Here is a 23,208-nt window from a genome sequence, read left to right as displayed (position 1 = left end):
AAGACAAAAAAGCCACTTTGAGGGTTAAAAAAATTGAATTTTGGGGGAGGGAAAGTCTCAGAAGACTGAAATAATAACTACCAAACCATATAACTTAGAGCACTACTTTTCAATTTGAAGTAATCACCTTCTTATTCAAAAAATAATCTAGAAGTGTTACAACGCTTAGCATGGATTTTCTTGGTGAACTATGCCAATATAATTACAAATACTTTGACTTGTGCATGAATTTCTAGAATTGAGAGAAAAAAACTTACTAGGTAAGGCTCTGCAGAAAGAAGGAAGCAAGAATCTTTGCTTAAACTGCCTGAAAGCGAGAAAAGGCAGCTGTTTCAATAGCAACCTCCAATTCAAGCTAGCAACTTCAGGTTACAAGGTGCAGAGGATGAACAAATTCCATTAGCACAAATAAGCCCTGTCAAAGTCATGCGAACCCATAGATAGTCAGCAATCTTGAAAACTGACTCCTCTGTATTCAGACAAAAACGAGAGCGCGACTCATAAGTTTGGAAATAAACAGCCCTAATTTTCACAGATGCTGCCTAAACCAGTTTATCCAGACTCCATAGTTCTCTGGGATTCCCCACACCTCCTAGCTGGAGGAGGAAGAAAAAAAAGTTTGTCCTCATGGAGCAGCCCCACCTTTTCCAGCAGACCTTTATCTGCAGCTGTGAATGTTGTCATTTCACTGATGGAAGCAGGTTTGTCTCTCTGATGCATCTCCTGCTTTATCCATCAGACATGGTGTTGCAAGCACACCTCTAAATTTAAAGTCTGAGGAGAACTACAGCAAAGCCGCAAGACAATTTTTGAAGAACCGCTTCTTACCACTTAGATACCAGAGTATCAGACTCATTAAATATTAAGGCCAGACAAATTGCAGAGATGTCGACAAGACTCAAGACTCTCTTCAATTCAACACTGATAGACTGAGTGGTCTCTATGGTATCCTCTCTTAATGCTGAAGCAGATTTTGCAAGAGGCGCACTTGTATGAAAATAACTTTGGGTTTTTTTTGCAAATAAAAGACAGAAAACATTTATTAGAAATGGCATTTCAGAGTTCCAGTTTCTGAGGAAATGTCTCACAAAAGCAAAGCAATTTCTGTCAAATAAAATTTGTATGAGTTATTTTGCTAGGCTTAAGTCATATCTTTATTAGTGCCTGTGCTTTAATTCAAGTTACTGTAAGAGTTTAACTAAATAACTTCATTTAACTTATCTTAAAGAGATTTGAAAAGAGAGTCAAGACTTCTGAATAAAAAAGTGACAGTAGAGAGAGAAATGACCTTGTGTTGCAGCTATTATTAAAACAATCACTTATTACACTAGAAAGAAAACTCTGAATTAGCTCATCAGTACCTGCAAAGGGGTGTCCATAACAGTTCTACCATTGGTTAAGAAAAATTAGAAAGAGTTATGGATATCTCCCCAGGTTACCACATTTACCTTACTGAAAAGTACAGGAAAGAGATTCATGGCACGACACAAATCAAACACAGACCTTGGAACAAGGAGGGCACAATGAGAGAGCTCAAAGAATGAAGAAAGACAGGACCGTGACAGGCTGGAAAAGGTAAGAAAAATGATCCCCAAGAGCAGACTACAAAGAAGAGGCTGCAACCAAAACTGCATGCAGCTGCAATCCTTTACTTGTGCCTTTCCTCCATTATTACTACTCTTACTCTATCTTCACTTGAACACCAGATGTTTACACAAAGCATTTGAAGTTTCCCACTCTGCAGATGCAGCACAATAAACTTAATTTCAGTTTGCTTAGAAAAGTACCTCTCTATTCCTAGAAATGGCAGGCAGAACATGAGAGCCTTGCACTGGACCAGACAGCTCAAAAATTAAATCCAGCTTAATTCTAACAAACAGCTCAGATTTACTCTAAGGGCAAGCTTGTTATGACTCAAAGGAGGCTGTCACACGAGGCCCACATCCTGCTTGTTACAAAATTTGGAAGGGACATTAACAAGATGGGCCTTTTCCAAAAGTGACAAAGGCTTATGGTGAAGCCTGTAGAGCTGGATTCAAGGCTTGTGTCTTTATGACCTTCCATGTGATACTAACACTCAAAAGCCACTCCTCACAAGTGGCCATGACTTGTGCATTCCTGAATCAGAAGGTATTTAGAGGCCTGGTTTGCAAGAGCACTGGGCTTTCCAAACTTCACTGGTAGTCAATAAAGGCGTATCAGAGAGCACTAGATATTAAAAAAAAAAAAATCTAGACATTGAGAAGGACATTGAGAAGGAGAACTAAAGAAAAAAAAAAAACCCAGCAGTGAATGTTTTGATCTTTTTCCTTGCCACAGTTCCTCACCTGCAAGATGGTCTAATAGCGCTCCCCTGCAAACATGTCCCTGTAAGTCACAGGATCTAACAGACAGAATTTGGTGGCTCCTCAATGATTGGGCATCATATACCCAATCAAAGAATAGGAGAGGGAAAGAGAAAGACTTTACAGAGATAAGTTACATGATGAGAGTTCCACATACCCCATACAAGCTCTCTTCTTTAAGCCAAGAAGAAACAACTGTGAAGAAACTAGGCCTTGCAAGTTACCTCAGGGAGGATGTAGACATCTGTTGTTTTGGATACCCTCTATGCCTCACACAATACAGGGGAATTACTCTTAGTCACTGCTAGAAGCACAGTATCCTCAAACCCAAGATAAAAAACACAACTTGGGCTATGCAGTTAGAAGCTGGAGCATAGAAAAGATACACTGACATGAAGGAGAGAATAATTTCCTTAGAATTGATGTACACAGAGCACAGGTTGGTCTAGTATCTTTTTGAAATGTGACAGAGTCATTGCTTTTGTAGTTTCCAAAAGACCTGCTGAAATATCCCAGGAGCTCCCATGATCACAAAATACAGTAATATTGAGCATCTTTATTTGATTTTTTATGCAGGAAGTAGCATGGAAGCTAGCTAGCATGAATGCACTACACAGGCCACTTCCTTCAGAATGAAGTACCAAAATTACCAAATACGAATATGAAAAAATGCCTGTGACATGAATATACCAATGCAAATCAAGCCTAACAGATAACGGTTGGGCAACTGATGCCAAAAGAAGCACAAATATTCAACCAGCAACTTTTATCAGCAATAGTCATAGATATCCTCATGTCAGGAAATGCAGTCGCACTGATTCCTGCCAAACTGATGAACACACATGCATTAATAGAGATCTGCAGAACATATATCGCTGTATGCTCAAGTCTACCATTAGTGAAGGTCTTGAAGATGGCAACTGCATGCAAGATGATTTCACTGAAGAATTAAGAGAACGATATTCAAAATATGCACCTAGATGGACTATATAGCACTATCATGCCTTCATCAAGGGATATATAAATAAACGTGCAGATCTCACTCGCTCTCTTGGTTAAATAGTTACCATTTTCAAGCTCTTAGCTTGCTGTTTAAAGACTCTTCATGCAAGGCTTCTCATCAAGAACACTACTGTCACAAGTAAGATACCGTTCAGGAAAGATTACATCTAAGAGTCTATAGCTACACATGTCCTTGAAAAGCACAGCCAACATTTGCCAACTCGGCTGCAGTATGAGCACCTGAAGTCTCTGGGTTTGCTGTTAACTCAACCAAAACATTTGAAGTGCCCAGATTCCCTAGTGAAGGCATCACAGAAAACCCATAAAGGCAAGAAAACATTCTTTAGATAAGAATATTCATACTGGGTGCAGTAAATAGAAAATGCTAACATGGGGCCCCAGGTATTATATTTAGTTCATGCAGGTGCTAAATTAACTAGCAATGATGGATTTAGACGCCCAAGTCATGAAATGCTTCTGTTCCATTCCAATCTGCACATTCAGTACCTAGCACAATAGTCACCCACATCCCAAATAACACATTACTAAGCAACTTCATTCTAATTATTTATTTTAAATGACATTGTAGTAGCTTTTTAATATTTTACCTATTCAAAGTTTTGGTAGCCATTGAAATCAGATTGGTCTATTAAGAGCACATTGAAAACATGAGATGTTATTTAATTGCTCTGGTATTGGAGCATTAGGAACTGATGCATGTTATGTAACAGTATAGCAACTGCCCAATGGCCATTTATTCCTGATCACTGTAATTAGAAGAGACTAATACCACTGAGGATAGAACCACTAAACTGCTTTATCAGAACACTGTGTAAAACTTTCAGTTACTACCAACCACCACTAGAGGCTAAAGACACGACAGAGGCAACAAAGCAGAATCTAAACGCTTTTGCAAATTGTAGAAGTTACAGTACTGTTTCTATTTGTGAAGAGATCAAAGATCATTTCAGACTCCAAAATCAACTAATCCTCATTCAATATGGCAAGGTTTTCCTTTTTTCCCCAGTGTTTTTGGTACAACATAACACACCATCCCACTTGGAATCACAAGTGGCATTTTTTATGTATGGTAAGACAAGTACAGCTAGCGATGGGAAGCAGAATTAAAATCTAAAGTTACAAGCTTTTAGTTAGAAATAAACAACAACAACAAAAATCACAGTTGAGAGATACAGCAGTATATCACGTACTGTATTGGAATACATTCTCTCTCACCATTCTTTAGTGCTTTTATTAAAACTGATAAGTTATCTAAAGCTAATGCTTTTTGCTAGCCAAAATATATCACAACATACTGCCAACTGAACAAAATCGCAGGACAATTCATCCATTCATCAGCACTGGAGTTCATCATTCCTACTTATTCTTCATCCTTCACAGATGCAGTAATCCTTATGAATGCAGGCTTTCTTTAGATTGTGAAGAACAGGAATAGGGCCATAATGAAAATCCATCCAAAAAAAAATTCAAGCTTTCAAAGCATGCATTGAAGACTTGCCGATTTGTACAATGGTCAGCCAAACAACATACATACTCTTTAAAACAGAATAAAAGAGGGAAAACAGTGAAAACTGAGTCAAAGAGTGTTGATGAAGCACTGAATCATTCAGATGTTGTATCTGAAAAGCTGCAAGATGTTTCTGTGTAAGTAAAGTGACTCCATACCCTCCCTCCCAAAGAAGGCTGCTTTTCCCCACTTCTTTGTATCTGCATATCAATGACTTACAGAAAGCAGGAATGATAAAAATAAGATGAGGTTACTGATTTGCTGAAATGCTATGACAGTGCATTATGGAACATTGTGTTGCCTCTATGCAGAAAGTATGTTCATGTCGGCTCTTGACAATGATATGTTCTGAAGCCTTAGTAATTAAAGTAGTTCTTGAAAAAAAGAAAAATTGCTGTCTTTCCTTGCTTATTCATGAAAAGGAAAACCTCAAAAGAATTACTGCCCTAGTGAGCCTTCTCTTAGTAGCAAGCAAACCGACAGTACAGTACTTTTGCTATAACCCAATTCGAAAAAAGAAATTGCCTCCCAAATCCTAAAAAGAGATTACACAATGGATGCAACCCAGTCAACACACATTCATTGGATTATTTGCAATGCTTTTAATAAAGCTATATCAATTTAAGCAAGAAGACTTGTTACGAAATATGAACTGGTTAAACAACAATAAGTGGAGGATCAAATTGGATAGGTGCTCCTTACAATTAAATGTTATTAGACACACAAGTATAAATTACCAGTTTTGAGATCAGAGCTAATTATCATAAAGGAGCAAGTAGAAGATTTATACTGCCATTTTTTTCTGGCATAAGTCATTGTGATACTTCAGCAGCAACAGTAGACTTTTGAGGAAAAGTACTGAATTTTCATTGTTAGGATAATCTTTGAGGTTACATAGATCCAAATGGTGCAGGATTTTGAGCCTGTTTAGCCTGCAGAAGAGAAGACTGAAAGGGGATCTTATCAATGTATACAAATATCTTCAGGGAGAGTTTCAAGATGATGGAGCCAGATTCTTCTCAGTGGTTCCCAGAGACAGGACAAGAGGCAGCAGGCACAAACTGAAACATAGCAAGTTCCATCTGAATATAAGGACAAACTTTACTGTGAGGGTGACAGAGGACTGAAACAGGTTGCCCAGAGAGGTTATGGAGTCTCCTTCTCTGGAGACATTCAAAACCCGCCCGGATGTGATCCTATGCAGTGTGCTCTAGGTGACTCTGCTTGAGCAGGAGGGGTAGACTAGATGATCTCCACAGGTCCCTTCCAACCTCAACTATTCTGTGATGCTGTGAGGAGAAAATGTATTTTTTGGAAGTTATAAGAGCAAAGTAATGACAGAAAGGCATGCCCAATTACTCATTAAATGCTGATAGACTGAACTGCAAGATCACTGGGAAAATGTTCATCAAATTGCAATCAGCAAAATTTCAGACCACAAATGTAGTGATTAAAAAAAAGTTAATATGACTAAGTACATGGAAAATACATTCAGAATCCATTATAATGATTGGGCTCTACTGAAAGATTCACTTCGAGCTCTAAGTTCAGCTTTGGTCACCATCTGAGCAAAAGACCATTTTTGTTGGCAGTCTAAGTGGAAGATACATGACAAAGTTTGACTACAGTTTAACAAGTTGTGCCACATTTCTCCTGTCACAGTAGTAAGTAAAAAAATCTTGCACCGAATTAAGCAGAAATAAAGGACCATGCAGATCTTATGTGATGAGTAAAACACACAATGTCTGATACTAAAACAGTCAAGGCAAACACTGAATACCTCACAAAAAAACAAGGCAACCCCACTGTTATTACACAAAAGTTTACTGTAGACATTCATCAAAATCCAACTCCCCTTATAACTGTTAGCTAGAAAAAAAAGCAGCAAGAAGCTACAGACAGATTACAACATAGTTAAGGTATGCAAAGTCAAATCATGCTTAATCAGAACACTATATGATCACTACAGAAGCAAGGAGCATATGCAGCATTGACAGCACCACAGTGGAGGGCTCCATTCTCCCCTGATGAAAAAATGGAAGATAGTTTCAATCATTTCAACCAACAAAGGCAGAAACACAACTCAAGATCTAAGTTTAATGGCAAATTTCCTGAGTAGCCTTGAGGAAATCTTTTCTGTTTCACACCTCAGTTCCTCAGCACTATTTTCCATCTTTAAAAGGCAAACACTGTTAAAGCTTTAGGATGCCTGAATACTAATAGGGCACTTCATGCAGATACAGATACAAACACACTTTTTTTAAAGCACGACTTCTCTGAACTGTCAAACTATCATTCCCTTCACTTCATTACTTCGTTGTGGACTTTTTCCTGGCTATAGACACTGACTCAAAAAAAAAAACCCTCATCCCTAACTGCTCAGTGAAAAAAGTTAAAGCAAAATAAAGGCTAAATCTCAAGCAAAAAACAGTTTAACTACTGAGAAAAGCAATTTTGTAAAACTGTTGTCTGTACTCACAAGCCACTTCATTATACACCACATAAACAGGTGTAAACTATAGCAAGTAGAAATGAACCTTAGGTTTAAGCCAAAATTTGGTAAGTAGCAGTTGCCCAGTCATTACCCTGTTCCTGCTATCACACCATCTCTTCAGGCGTGCTAGGTGTGCCAAGCAGAGCAGAAGTTTGAAGAAACAAGGAGCTGGCTAAACAGGCAAAAGCACCTTTATGAGCTGAGCTATATACTTGTGTTGGGTTTAGACAGGGTACGCTTAAGAGTGCAACTGGCAGTCTTCTATGAATTTATACCACATAAATCAACAGCACAAATCCTGATTCCACCAGAAGCTGCTGCCCCAGTTAAGCTCCTGGGGCAATGTTTTGTCCAGGATTTTCTATTATAACTTCAAAGAGTTGAGGTCACTGAAATGTGACTCTCAGACTATGTAAAAAGGTCTGCCAGATAGCACAGGAATATAGCAGTGAAGTCCCTAGACCATAATCACAGCGGTTTTTTTTCCTTCCCAGAAGCTTCTGTTTTTTCAGCCACTGTTTTATCACTCAAAAACAAACCACATTCATTTCCCCCCTTCGCAGAAATTTCTGTCTTTCCACAGTCTCTCAGCTCTTTTCAATAAACATGACTGAATCCACTGCCTTCTCCTTAGCTAAATCTCCCTCTCCAGATAATGTTGAGCCAAACATTTCTCCTGGGGTTGTCTGTTGCCCTGTAGTTTGTTCTGCAGCTTCTTCCGGACAAGTCAGGTGAATTCTTCAGTATTGGCTGAACCTCTCTCCGCTCACTGAAGCTCCAAATGTAACTGCTAGACCCTCAAGCATCTCAAATCCTAAATCATACATAGATTTTAGTGGTCACCACAGATACTTGACTAGCAGAACGTGCTCTGCAAATACAACCTCCCTGCAGTAGCTCCAAATTTGTGGAACAATATCAGTTTAAGTTATGGTACAAAAGTGAGCATTTGACAGTTATTTTGAAAGTAAGATTATTTTCAAGCTTAATTTTCCTTAATTCTGATACCCAGCATTATGGCACGAAACTATGGAGGGCAGCTACTAACAGGAATCTAATCATATACAGCAAGGTCTTTCCAATCCTTTTTAAGTCCCAGAAGACACTTCCTGAGAGTGCTAGTCTGCCTCTGGACCATCCAAATTCCTGCACCCTGTGCAGTATTTCTAAGAAAGCAGCTATTTGACAAATCTGGATATATTTCAAATTTCTCAACAAATGCAAGGCAAATGCATCATACCAGGCAAATCACCTATAGCAAGAATTTTCAAGTTTCACAGTATGCAAATTGATTACTTAAGATGCATCAAAATGTCATTGATCATATCTTTATTTCAATATGATTTAGATACCTTTTATATTTTTCATACAATATATCCTCTCTTAGTATGTTTCAGAACAGTAGAAAGAAGACACCAAAGTTTCTCTAGTTGACATATTTTTCTGGTGAGATTAGAAAAATACCATCTATACATTTAAAAGTGTGTATTTACTACACTGAACAATCAAATACACTGCAAACAGTATCTTCTTTGCAAGTGAAGCATCAGAAAACTTTGTCTCTGTGTTCAGAGACAGAATATTACAAGAACAGGCTAGTCTTGAAAGCAGGTAATTCAAATCTTAGGCACACATGTCATGTGTGGGCCAAAAATGTGACCACTTCAAGGATCTCAGTGTCTGGAAAGCACCATCCAGATACTGTGTAATCTGGATTCTGGCACTTTGTCATCATTGCAAAAGTAGCCAGTTTTTGTTCTTAAGCATTACCCTTTCCTGCAATTAAGGTTCCGGCAGATCTCCAAAGATTAAATTCCTTTATTCCACCAAAAGCTTATTTTTACAAGTTCATTGTAACCCAGTATTTACAAATTGAGTTAATTTCCTCACTCATCACTTCAGGGAAGTACAATAACATAATGTTGGTAATAAGCAGTAGTAAGTAGTCCGAGGTTTCTCCTTACACCTGAAGAATTTGTACTTTACCCACCAGCCAAGGTTTTTCCAGTACCTTGTAGACTTTAAACCTTCCTGGAATCAAAGGATTAAGAAATAGATCTTACTTTTGATACAGTGTATTAGGAAGTTAAATCATGTTAGTTTAATACTTTAACTCTAGCTACTTCAGCTTAACAAGCAGATCATCAGTAGGAAACCACTCACTCATGTCATGCTGGAGGGAAAAAAAAAAAAAAAAAAAAAAGATATCCATGAATCTCTAAAACATAATAGTTAGGAGAATAGTCACTCTCTGGGTTTTTGGAAACCCAAGAGATCTGTGCAGGTGTTCTAAAGAGACTGCTTTCCACAGAGTCACGTTTGAGAGAAGCAAATTCCTTGAGAACTTGGTAAGCCAGAACTTCAGAGAAAAATTAAAACTCATATGAACATCGAATCTTTCTATTCATGTTCCTAAAGACTAAAGAACATGTCTGGAACTGAGCAGATAAACACATTTTCCTAACATATATGAATGAGGTTTAAAGAAAGGTTAAAAGTTTCTGGAGATAAACTCTTCATAATCAAGGTATTTGCCAAGTTACATATACTGCTGTGAAAAGACAAAAAGCAAAAATGACTAGGCTAAGACATCCAAAGCTGTACTGGTACTCAATTGCCTATATTAAAGCTTATTCCACAGTTAAGGTTACTTCACTCAGACCATTATGTCTCCAAGACGCTTACCTCCTTCAGAAAGCTATTCACAGTAAACAGTGTCCAGCAGGAACATGCTCCCTGTAAGAGATTAGTCTTGCAGATAGGTATGACAAAGCCATATCTTTTATGCTGTGCAACAGGTGCGACTCCCAAAGCATAAAGCTTTAAGACAAGCTAAATGAGCAGAAATGCCTGATTCAAACTCCATGAACCAGAGAAGGACATTACAGCCACCTTGCCAGACAAGCATGTGAAAGGCCGTGTATACTCATACTCTCTGATCTTGACATACAAAGGCTATGTAAAATTCAACTAGAATACCGAACAATACTCAAGAGGAAAGGTCGGATAGCACTTCCTGGAACTCATTCCCACAACTGGAATGAGCCTTTATACAAGTTTTCTTCCTCCATGCTTACTCTAGTATTTTCTAGTCATTGCAGAACTCCAATTTAGCCAGTGATGCCAGCTCCACCTCTCCAATGAATGTTCCTTCCATCTCATGTGGCATATCCCTCCTGTCTAGTTAAAGAGCCCTCTACATTTACCTCTTCAAACTCCTCCATTAAATCCAACTTCTGAATGCTAATTAGAAAGTTAGTTACTTAAACAGCAAAGCTAAGAGCCAGCTGGACTTAGTTGCTATCTCAGGCCAAGAACAACAGGTTTAAATACTTATCTACAAGCAAACACAAAGAAAAAGCATGAGTTCCATTGTCTTTCTCAACTACTTCATGTTATCAATTTTATTGCCCATAAAAAGATAAGCAAACACAATATCTACTTGGTAGAACCTAGCTAGGTCTTTGGTTACTGCTGTTACGTGAAACAAAGTCAACCCAGACCACTAACGCAGATGAAGCCTCTACAAGCCAGCACTTCTCCAAATGGTTTGGGGTTTTTTGTTTGTTTGTTTTTAAAAGCTTAACGGTCCAAAAAGGTAGAGTTTGTAATTCACCTATACATAGCCAGATCCCGAGACTGCAAGTAGTGGCTCTAGTTTTTAAATTACTTTTTCATTCTTGCTGAGTACATGGAACATCTAAATACATGCTCCGCAGTCTCAGCATAGCTTCAGATAGGGGAACTATTCAGCTCTATAGCAGAAGACTCCTATGTTTTGTAAAGTCTGTAAAGTAAGTTCTCTAGCCACAGGAGAGAGTGGATTCTAGGGCTAAACACTGTCAGAGCTTGCTCACAAATAAGGCAATTTAAGGAAGAGCAGTCAAGCTGTCTCATGGATAAGGGCAAGGAAACTATCCCAGAAGAAAGACTGTTACACAACCATTAAGCACAGTAAAGACTGACAAGATGGGAACACCAAACAGAGAAGATCATGCAGCAGTAAAACAACAGCAGAAATATTTATGACACACTTAACAAATCCTTCAGCAGTGAAAGGAAACTTGCATTTAAAGTGCTAAGTGGGAAAAATAATTTACTTTTCAGAATAAGTGTACAAACAAACAGTATCCATTCTAATGTATTCAAAGAGTACAAATCAAAAGCTGGTCACATCCTCATGAGACACTTAATAGTAACAGAAAGATGTTATAACTGATGGTAGTTTAAAAACTCTCTCTTCCTCCAGTCTGTGAACACTTCCATGAGCCAGGTAGATCCAAAATAAATAGCACATTGCACAAATATTCAAAACAATGGCAAAGGTTAACAGCAGTTTCCACATTTAACCCAATTCTTGATTTAACAGGATTATATTCTAGCCTCAGTAACAATAAGAATCTCAGTGTGTTGGCACTGAGCATGACATTCTGCAGAGTGAATGCAGGGAAAAATCTCACAAGACATCTGGCACTCAAGAAACTGTTTCATTTAAGGTAACTACTAATGTGAAGATCCATATGTGCACACACCTTACATTAACACACACAACCAGTACATTCAGGACTGTTTGTCATTTTATGCACAGATATAAGTTAAATTGCATTTTAAAATACATTTATACTGGGCTACTTTTCTATTTCCATGCTTCTATTTTTTTTTTTTTTAAAGAATATTCCCCAATTTCATAATGGAAGAGCAGAAGAAGAACAAGAACACTCACTTTAATTATTACAGAGGAGGGTTGGGGTTTTTTTTTTTTTAATGTTTTAAAACTTGAGAGGTGCAGATGGCTACACAGAGGCATGACATTCAAAATAAGTGTGCTACATTATCTATTATTTCCAAAAAGGCAGTCCTCAAGGTTTTCATCAAATTCACAGCTCTGCTGTACAAACTGCTCCCAAAGGGGCTTATGCATTTAGAGTTTGCATTGGGTGTTTTCAGTGGTCCCCATTTGCCTTCAAATCATTTGCAAAAGACCTATTTCAAATGCTGCAACAGAGGGAAGTTTTGAGAAAAAAACTGCAGGTAGAGGAAGTGACAGTCATGGAGAAACAGCCCATACTCCCTGGTTAAAGCAGAAGCTGTACCGCTCCACTAGCATGGTTTTACGGGCAGAACCCTCCAGTGGGACCAGAGCTGCTCCAACATACCCAGGCAATAGAATTTAACATTCAGAGCAACAACGCAGCTAAGCCAAACACACACCTTCTGGCAGCAGTGCTGTACCTAGAAGAGCTTTGCCAGGATAGGTCTGCCAGGTAACGGTCTGATTCTTTTTCATGCTTTGCTCACACATATAGCCTTATCAAGAGAAAAGTCACAGTTAAAATGCAGCCTTTGAAACTGAGCAGGAAATACTGAAGCCAGGGGAGAAGAGAAACCACAAGCCTCCTCTGGCTAAGGGCACAGTTCATCTTCCTGAATTCTCTACTCTAAATGAAGGTGAGCCTCCAATTATTCTCCCCAGTAAAAATCAGCTTCTTCCAACATGGCTTTCAGGGGCCTGCAAGCATTTCCAGGGTAAAGTGAATTGCATGATTTCAGGGCATTAAAAAAAAAAAAAAAAAAAAAAAAAAAGTAGTTCTGTATCATTTCTCTTTTATTCCTTCACAGTCAGTTAATTGCAGGCTGAAGTGCTTTTTACTGGAAAAAAGGCCCTGTGTTTGAGCTAAATTACCCATCTTTGGTAGACAAATAGAAAAGATCCAATCTGCTGAGAGAAACTGTTTATTTCTTACAGCATTAGTAATAGGAATGAAAGTGCTCAAGATAAAAACCCTTCTAAAAAAATAATTGCATGCATCAAATCCTTTCAGAGACACCACTTAGTCTAAGAGACTAAGAGAGAGACTTGCATTCAATCTGAAATGGGGCTAAACTATTAATCTTGAATCACAAATAAGGACTCTCTAAAACACTTTTTTTATTATTACAAGCTGGCATTTCTGGCCCTCCAAGTGAGAACAACAGTCTTGAGTTCTGGATATCGTGAGATACCAAGGTGCTCTCTTGAATATACAGAAACAGTTCTGCAGCTCAGTGCAGGGTTCACAGTAGTCAGCATGTGACCAATGAAAGAGCATCCATGGTATATGGAAAGTCCTAAAGGGCTAGACAGAAAGTGCAAAATACTTTTAATTCCAGTCCCTAACAGTTCGAGATGCATAGCTCTGGACTGCAGGAAGTCTCCTACAATACATCACAGCTCTGAGACTTTCTTGATGTTTTTGTGGATGGCTGACTTGTGGTTCCTGCTTCAGATTCCTGGTTTCTAAATGAGTGGGAGCTGGTGGGTACTACTCTCTCTAATAAAGAAAGCATTTGCTTAGATACCAGGGTGGGGTGGGGAAGTCTCTTTGTCAGAAGCAAGGGAAAGATTTCACTCCACCCTTTAAGGTGTTGTCTTGAACTACTCTACAAAGTAGGTTAGAAAGGGGAGCCAAGTTTCAGTAGGAAGGACTGAAAAAAGGGTCACCATGCACATTAAACATGAAGTTTGTGGGGACAGAGGACTAGCAGGAGCAGAACTCTAGAGGAATAATGACACTTTTCTATCATAGGAAAGCATGCCATCCCATCAGTGCTTCCAGAACTATTTCTGTATGTTGCAGGAAACCATCATAGACTGAAGGCAAGGCACTGAAGTGAGAATTTGGGCCCTTCTGAGTCAGAGGCAAAGTGTGTATTGTTTCCAGTCATACTAGCGTTGCTGACACTAGGAGCTGGAAGCACACAGAAGTCTTGAAAGTTTCCACCTTTGCTAGTGAAGCCAAGACACACACAACCTGAGACAGGAGTTTGTAGGTCACACTTCTGCACCTAAATGCTGCCCAAGACTGCCTGTAGAAGTGAATCAGAGGCACTTCTGAAACCACCCTGCTGTGTGCCTAATTGCTTTGGGTGAAGGTGACTTCAGTGTTAAAATGCCCTAGTCTTTCTATAGCACAGCAAATAAGAAAGGTGTAAAAAAGACACACTGCAAAAGAGGCCACAGCTCAAAGCACTTCAGTCTAGCATGGATTTTTTATTAAATATCAGAAAGACCAGTATGTCTGAATTGCTCATTCTACCTTGAATATGGCATAAACTAACACAGGATTGCTACTACACCTAGGAACAGGATTACATGCCAGTTGCTACACAGATTTTTTTTTTTTTTTGTTAGCATGGCCAAGGAGAAGCTTCCTATTATCCTTCTCTAATCATCCATAAATCAAAAGCCTAACTTACCACAGGGAAAGGTGACAGCTAAAAACCCAGACATGTTCTGTCATATCCACCTTCTCCTAAAGATAAGGAAAACCACTAAGTCGAGCAGCATCGAGATGGGGATAATGTCTGCACCTGAGAAGCAGTTGTGGGGATCTTTGAGGACCTGGAAAAGAGCTCTTCATGTTCATTTCTGATGTATCTGGCTGGAAGGAGCTGGCACACAACTCTGGGAATGTAGCCATCTTTACCCAAAGAGATCAGGGGCCACAGTAGGCAGTGCATTATTTATCTGCTGGACAACTGCTGCTGCTGCCACCACCACCACCACACACTGCTTGTTCCAGCAGGCTCAGTAGTGCCAATACAGCACAGTCGAACAGTGACTACCTGCAAGACTTGGTAGCTTTTACGCATTACCCTCATCATTTCCTCTTCAGTTTTCTCATTTGGACTGAAGGGCAGAGGCTACTGGAGTTGCTGCAGAAGCTCTGTATTTACAGAGGAATTCACTCCTTGTGCTATTTTAGTGAGATTTCTTGGAGGACCTGTTTAGAGTTTATTTTTGAAGACAAGGTAGAAGTGGGAAGGGGGCAGGGAGAGGAAGAAAGGATTGCAAAAAGTCTTCTAAAATGGACTAAGGAAAGTCTCAGGCCCCTACAAAGCCCAGACATCAGCAATAGTACCCAGTGTGCTACAGAAGACACTCACTGTCTGACCCAACAAGCTTGTGCACCAGATATGAGGTTACCTACCCTCAGTTCAACATGCTCTTACCAATACAACCATGCACTATGCAGACACACATAAACAGATGGCAGGCACATGTGTCAAGGCAGGCACGTGTGAGCTCTACAACATTACAGTACTGGTGTCTGTCTGTGGACACATTCTAATTCAGATGAGGGTTAAGCTATGTGGAAAGGCACACTTCCCCCTTCAGCCTCCAGCTGGTCCCTACAACAACAGTTTGGTGTTCTAGAGTATTAGAATTTACTAGCTTTAAAAGCCAGTTATGTCACCAAAGGAATCCTCACATAGAGTAAATCCAAGGTCATCTTTTCCTCTCCTCTTCCCCCACATCAGTAATCACAGGGTATTGTAGTACTGACTCGATAGAACAAAACAAACAAAAGCAGAAGCTGACAACCATAAAAGTGAACCAATTTATACTGATGGCTATTAAGAACACTGGTGGGGGCTGGGGAAGCACCACTCTAAGGACTACAGCTAAGCTGTACTCTACAGACATTTCAGAAACATCAGCAATTTATAAGCTATCCAGCTACCTTGCCTGAAAGGCAGATTTGAAATATACATGGGTTAGTATCAGGGATACAGCTTTTATTTTCAAATCTCTCTACATTTATAAGTTCCATCCAGTCTCAGGCCACAAAGCAGGCTTGGAGACAATATCTGCAATATAATTCGCATGTTGTAAGCGGCCAAGAAATTGAGTAAGACTCACTTTGAAAGTCTGTAAGCAAGGGATGCAAAACAACATCCAGGAAGGACATACAGGTTGCCAAAGAAAGGGCAGCATTCTCAAAAATGAGTGCTTAGAGTTATGCTCCTCAATTAATATTAGAATGCTTACATGAAAGTGCCTTGTTAAACACCAATACCACCATTATTTTGATGACCATGGAGATGCATTAGGTCATCTCTATCATGTCTAGAGACTAGAGATATAACAGAGAGCACTGCGGTGATATGAGAAAAATAGGCCTTTTCTGTATTTACCCTGTGGATACAGGAACTTGTTTGATACACTCTGTATGATGAACTCTGATATTTTTACCCTGAACATTTACCTCTGAGCTCTCATTTCTGTTTTCCTTAAGATAACCGGAATTTTATGTGCCTCTTTATAAAGTATTTCTTTCCCAGTATGCAAGTCCGGTTTTGCTCTTATTTTTATCTGAATGGAGTGCAGCTTTCAAGAAGGAGTATAACAAATGACCTTGCTGCCTAGGCTGGCCTACAGGATATCAAGTAAGATTCTGATGGAATTGTTTAGGCAGCAGGTGACCTTTAAAAGCAACATGATTGAGAATAGACAGTTACAAGCAATAGAAGTCTAAGTAGTGAAAACTGGGATAGCCAGCCTACAGTGCTAGAATGGGTGGCCCACAAGCAGTTCAATTATGGTCAAGAAGGTATCTGGTATGATTGACACTACTAGTGCACTCTTGTGTGGGTTGCCAACTGTCCAAATTCCCTTTTATGAAGGAGGACAAAATACATCCTGATGGGAGTGATACTGTTGGACCAGCTGTGACACATCTACATATCCAGAGAACTGCTCCCCTAAAAAAGCAGGATGCTGGGGAATGACGATCACTTCCCATCCTTAAATTCTTCCCAGAGCTCTCAAGGTGCACAGTCTCTTTCCTGTGGCTCCCTGTCACATGGGAATGCTCCTAGGCACCTAGATGTGGGTAAGCTAGAGTTTCCTTACACAGCTGAACCTTTTCAGAAAAAACATAGGTCAAAACACTTTACCCTTGGGATTCAGACCAATGCAAAAAGTGAGCATCATGATCACTATCACAAGTTGGTCTACTGGCATCAGCAAAGTCTTGATTCCTTGATTCTCCATATATACGATTTGCACTAGTAATACCAAGGGCAAGTAATACTGCAGCAGCTGCAGAAGGGTTGCCCCATGAAACTATTACAGAGCAACACTTTGTAACAGAGCTTCAAGACCACAACTCAATTGTATTTAGCACTTCAAAAACCCAATGCATCTCTTGGAATAACCTATGCATAATCATGGTGTAATGACATGATGTATATAATCAGTTAAAATCAGCATTGCATCTAAAACTGCAGGTTTAGCATATTTGAAGGTCAAAAAAGACCAAGTCCCCTCCCCTTTCACGCATGTAACTGTCAGATCCGTACATGCATTTGAGGTCTGTGACTGTCAAATTGCTTAATTGAAAATAAAATTTTAAGCTGCACATCACAAAAAGTAGCACTGTAAATTATTAAACGCACACTAACTTCTTCTAAAAATGTCTAAGATGTGAAATAACCTGAAGTTTAACTCATCAGAATCTACTACAGACAGGCAAGTTGTTACTGTCTCTTCAGAGACAGTCACAACACAGGAAATGATAAACACAGAAAGACTATATAATGACTTCAGTGACTTTTTAATCTTGAATCAAAGCAAACAGCATTATAAAGTTATATAAAATACAACAAATCTAAGCATGACGGTAGCCTTTGTTCTGCTAAGGACTGGGCAATTAGACCACCATTTTAAAACTGTGAGGCATGACAGATGTCTCCCATCCAACTGACAACAGAAAGCATGCTTCCCAAAGTCTGGAAGAAATGCAAGCTTTGGCAGCACCAGGGGCACTTGGGACATGGATTTTTTAGCCCAGTAAAAATGCATGCTTTCTTTACCAGAAATGTAATCAAATCAACAGCAGAAGCACCATGAAAGTAGAACAGGATGTGTTTGTATCTAGATTCTGAGAAAAGTGAGAAATGTTGGTTAAAGCACTGGCTGGGAGCAGCTCCTGCTCTCAGCCTCAAGCTGGTGTCTTGCCACCTGATTCCTACTGTACCCAGTGAAAGAGGTCTCAGTGCACATTACTGTAAACAAACATGGCTAGACTAAAACAAACAAACAAGAGCAAGCAATCTTCAAGACCTTCAGTTCTGATAGCATGACACATTTGACTTGAGTTGCTTACGTTTTGACCTAATACAAGATGGATCACTTTGAAACCAACTATTTTGGAGGGGGCTTGGGTGCAACAAACCATTTTTTCTAGGTTATTTTCTCCATGATAAAATTTAACCCAGCATTTAAGGGCTAGCCTGCTTCTCCTGTAAATGGAAACCATTTACTCAGGTAACACAAAAACGGTTGTTATACAAAAATGTCATTTTTCTGTGAGAGAAATCACATGCAAATTGGGTATAAGTTCTGGAGACTTGAGCTTAAAACCATGTGAGAGTTAGCTAGCATGCAGAGTTCGGAGCTTATAAAGATGCATTTAATAATCAGTGTTAGTGGTATGAGAGAGCACCTAGTCACCTATCATCATAATCAGAACTCTTTTATGCTAGATACTTGTGTTCATAAGATTACAAATTCTTTGGATCAAATACTGCCATATGTTTGTGTGCAAGTCAGGCCAAATACATGCATTTTAAACTCGTATACATTTTGAAAAAATGTGCATTTCTCAGATATGGAGTTATCAGCAAATACAAACATTTCTCAGTTTAACCACTATCCATTAAATGACAAAGAGAAAGAGGAGAAAATCCTATTTGAAGGATAAAACTTAGTTGTCAGAAGCATAACAGACAGCTACTATGGCACTTGCTATAATTTTCTTTGCTCTAAAGGAAGCCTACAAAAATTTTTAAGTGAAGCTAGGTCCCAATGCAGCTTTATTAGCATAAGGACTAACAGCGTAAAAGAGGAACAGAACTCCCTAAACAGGTTTCCATAGAGGTTTGCCATGATATGGCAAAAGTCATTTTGTTTGGGATGGAGAGAAGCATGTCTTCTGGGATACCACAGGGACTCATTTAGAAGGTGTAGGTATTGAGAAATGATCTGGCAGTATCGCCTCTGGTGCAGAAAGAGCTATAATACGGTACCCTTTTTAATACAGAATTTCAGTACTTTTTCAATCAAATTAGCAATCTAGTATCCATTTCAAATACAAGGAACTGGATGTTACAGTAAAATCATTTGAGTTTAACGAGAGACAAGAGGAAGAATTCCCTGTTTTCTATTACAGCTCATCACAATGCATACCCAAATGCCCTTGATGTACTGTTATTTGTTTTACATACCTCAATCCCTCACATACCCAAGACTTCCCCTACAAAAAGTGTAAACCATCTAAATGACTGAAACATTTTTAAACATAAGTGAAATTTCTGAAGGTGATTAAATGGGGGTAATATCTAAACAACAATTTCAGTACAACCTTACACTGTCTCTTCCAATTAGCAGTTGAGTAATGCTCAGGAGAGAGATTACTGTAGAAATGCTAAGTATTATTATGATAATGCATAATTTACTTCATATATATATGATCTTTAGTTCATCAATTTTCAGCAACAAGCATACATGAAACATACAGCAATGCAGCAAAGAGATCAGTGACTAAGAGCAAATTGGGATGGTTTAAGAGAAACATCAGCAGAGGAAAATTCCACTGCTTTGCAAGCAAGCACACAGATCTCAAGAGCAGTAGTACTACTCATCAGGGAGGAAACAGTTCGTTTTTTTTTCCCTTGAGTGCAGAATTTTTCATCTGTGGTTACCCAGAATATGCCTGTCCCAACCAATATTGAGTAGGTGTTTCACACTGTTCAGCAAGAACTGATCCAGCTAATGAAAGAGAAGAAGTGCCCCTGGCACTATGGCAGTAACCAATCAAGTCAGACAAATCATTTTTTAAATGGATGATTGCTTCTGATCGGAACTGTTTATGTTCTGTGTAACAAACTGCATATAAATACAATTGCATAAGTTCACAGCAAAGCACTATATACATCAATTCAGGCTCACCTGCAGTTCTCTGTACCAGTCATTAACAGTAAAAGCACTGAGCTCAGCTTATCTGAATCACTGTCTCCACAGAAAGCAGGTGAGAACATATGTTCTGTTGAGACAGAGTATGGTGAGTATGAGTATGTTGAGTATGTTGAGTGTTATTTGCACTCTACATACATTCACCTGGGGGGGGGGGCCTGGAAAGGACAAACTCGACTCAGTACAGTGGTTATTCAACCAAGAGGGCTCAAGACAAGTTGTGTGAGCTTTCTAGGCTATCTGGTTTCACTGCCATTAATTGGTAACCAGTAAACTCAGGCTGTCAGTGATAACAGAGTAGCAGCCTGCTGACAGCAAGACCAAGAGCATCAAAGTTTAAATATGCTCCTTTTTACAGAGTGTATGCCACAGCACAGCAAGAACATCTGGATAATAGCTGCAGAGTAATTACTGTGATGGCCTGCATGGTCCAGTACTTCAAACTGCTAAAAATATCTCTTAGCAAGCTAGCTTTCTAAAGCAGAGAGGTTTATTGAAGTGCTACATCTTTCATGTACTAGGCAACTCTAATGCTGGAGGACAATGGCAGATCATATTTTTGGACACGATACTGTTTGTAGAGAAAACAGTTCACATGAGCTTTGTGTTGGCATGCACAAAGTGGCAGGCCCCTTTGCCTCTTGTCCCAGAAAAGATATCAGCATGGAAAGGGGGGGAAGGGGTGACCATAAAGGTCAAGTACAAGCACCGATATTAAACTGCATTTTCCCCCTACTATGCACAGCATAGCTCCCTTTTCCCCTGCAGGAATAAGGCCTGTTAGTGAAGAGCCTCCCGCCAGCTTTAAGAGGGGCGTCACGCCGCAGGAGCAGCAGAGTGCCGCAGACACCTCGCCTGACACCGGCTTTCCTCGGAAATCGGGAATAAAGCAACATGCTCGAGGAGACGCACCGGGGCGGGTGCGTGTGTCAGTAGCGAAGCCAGCCGGCCCCGGCTGCGGCCGAGGACCCCCGCAGCCCCGCAACACCGGGGCAGCCCGGCTCCAGCCCCACCCGGGCCCGGCACCTGCGAGGGGCCACGGGGTGGCGCCTCCCCGGCGAAGCAAGGGGCCCCGGCCCCACAAGGTCGAAGCGCCTCTCAGGTGCGGCCGGGCGCCCGCACCCAGGGGAGGCGGCGGCGGCGGCAGAGGCGCGGAGCCGCTGGGCCGTTGGGCCGGGCGCGGCCGCCGGCGAGGCCCGCCCGCCGCCCGCGACGGGACTCACCGTAGATCATGGCCAGGCCGGTCTCGTGGAGGAAGCGGACGCGGCGGTGCTTGAAGAGCCAGATGGTGAGGATGGTGAGGGTGAGGAGCAGGATGAAGGTGAGGAGGCTCACGCTGTCCTGACGGTGGCTCTCCTCCGCCTCCTTCTCCGTGGCGATCTCCTCCATGGCGCTGCTGCTCCGCTCCGCCGCCCGCAGCCCGCCGGCTCCCAGCAGCAAGAGGAGCGACAGCGCCGGCAGTCGGCGGCGCACGGGCAGACCCATGGCTGCGACCACCCGCGGCTCCCCTGCCCACCCGGCAGGGAGCGAACGGCCCCTCTGCGCAAGAACCCGCCCCCGCGCGGCACCGCCTCCCCCGGTCGCTTAAAGGCGCAGCCCCAGCGGAGCGCGGCGACCGTTGGGCGGAGCGCGGCGCCCCGCCTGTGGCGCCGGCGGGGGCTGCTGCACGCGCGGGCTCCTCGGCCGGCGTGAGGCTGCGGTGCCGTGTGGCGGGATCGGCCCGCTTCCTCCGCGGTGTCCGGCTGGGCTACCGGTTCCTGCCGCAACGCTGTGAAATGCCCTTGTAGGCACGGCGGAGCTAATGGGTTGCTCCTTTCCCTGGTGTTAACGTAGCTTTTAATCGTGAAATTCTGAGGAAAAATGCTAAATAATAATCTCCGCTGGGGAGGGATTAAATATCTCATCCTGCCGGTGTTGGCAACAGTAGCCTGCACATGCACAGGGATCACATTTTTATTTGGAAACCTTAGGTACCATTTCAGAGGCATTAGCAGCATTAAGGAACCGGTTTCATTCTCTCCAGATTGCAAAACAAGCTGATCGGTAACAACTGTAGAGATGCGATGATAAAAATAATCATTCTAGAGCCTGCTTTGTCATTTTCCGTAATTGAGCTAGGTCATCAACTAATTTTCTTTCGGAAACCTGAATAGTGTAGGCACTGATCACTCTGGAGCTCTATGGATTTTCAAAAGTTCTCATAAAAGAGTTAGAAGCACAGTTGTACTGAAAATCAGGGATTCCTGAATTGTTCTAGTGCTTTCCCGTATGTTTTTTCCCAGATATGGAACATACAAATTGCTATCATGGGATTTTTCCATCAAAATACATCTTACTGGAGATATCTTTCTAGGAAGCAAGACAATTGCAGGAAACTAGCTGAACAAGTCAGTATTTTTCATCTGAATTTTATTTTCCTGAAAAATGAGCATTTACCTATTGTTTTTAGATCATCCAGATGTGGGGGAAGGAAAGGAAAGTCACTTTTTGCTTTTCAAAAACAAACCAAAATCAAAAATTTCTCCTTTAACTTTTTTCTTTAATGACTGGCAAAACTTATTTTTAAAAAAGGGAAAAAAAACCCAACAAAACCCAGGAAATTCCAAGCAATCCAAATGTGTGGGTTTTTACAAAAAGCTGTAAAATTCAGGTATTTTTTGATCAACTTCAATAGGAGCTCTGGAGCACTGTTTGACTTTTGCTACAAAGTCTCTCATTTTCCACTGGTGGTGTGAGCAGTGTTGACATAGGCACTTTTGTAGCATTTCTCCCAGCTTCTATTATTTTCAATCCCAACTTCTAACAGTTGTATTCTAGCCATTATTTTGCATAAAAAAGAAAGCAGAAAACCTTTGGCCATGTGTTTAGTTCTAAAGCTGATCCTATCTCCTTTAGTGCTGTCATCTTAATGTTACTGCATAGTCATTTGTGTAGGTATTAATTGGGGTGTTTTCTAGTTACAAGAGTCTCTTTTCCAGCTTTCTGTCCTCCTGCCAGTGAATTCAGATTTCTTCTTATCACATATGCTTTGTTTAGGAGA

General features: G+C 40.6%; 1 protein-coding gene across 1 annotated transcript in view; it reads right to left on the bottom strand.

Moving 5' to 3' along the window:
- The window catches only part of SLC9A7 (solute carrier family 9 member A7), an 80,337-nt gene extending 58,562 nt beyond the window's left edge, over positions 1-21,775 (bottom strand). Inside the window, exon 1 of the mRNA XM_026103217.2 lies at positions 21,392-21,775. Coding sequence (XP_025959002.2) covers positions 21,392-21,653 — 262 coding nt within the window. The 5' untranslated portion in view covers positions 21,654-21,775. The remainder of the gene's footprint in view (positions 1-21,391) is intronic.
- Positions 21,776-23,208: the final 1,433 nt, after the last annotated feature.

Source organism: Dromaius novaehollandiae, chromosome 1 (assembly GCF_036370855.1).
Source record: "Dromaius novaehollandiae isolate bDroNov1 chromosome 1, bDroNov1.hap1, whole genome shotgun sequence".
Taxonomy (NCBI): domain Eukaryota; kingdom Metazoa; phylum Chordata; class Aves; order Casuariiformes; family Dromaiidae; genus Dromaius; species Dromaius novaehollandiae.
This window is presented reverse-complemented; position numbering and strand designations above follow the sequence as displayed.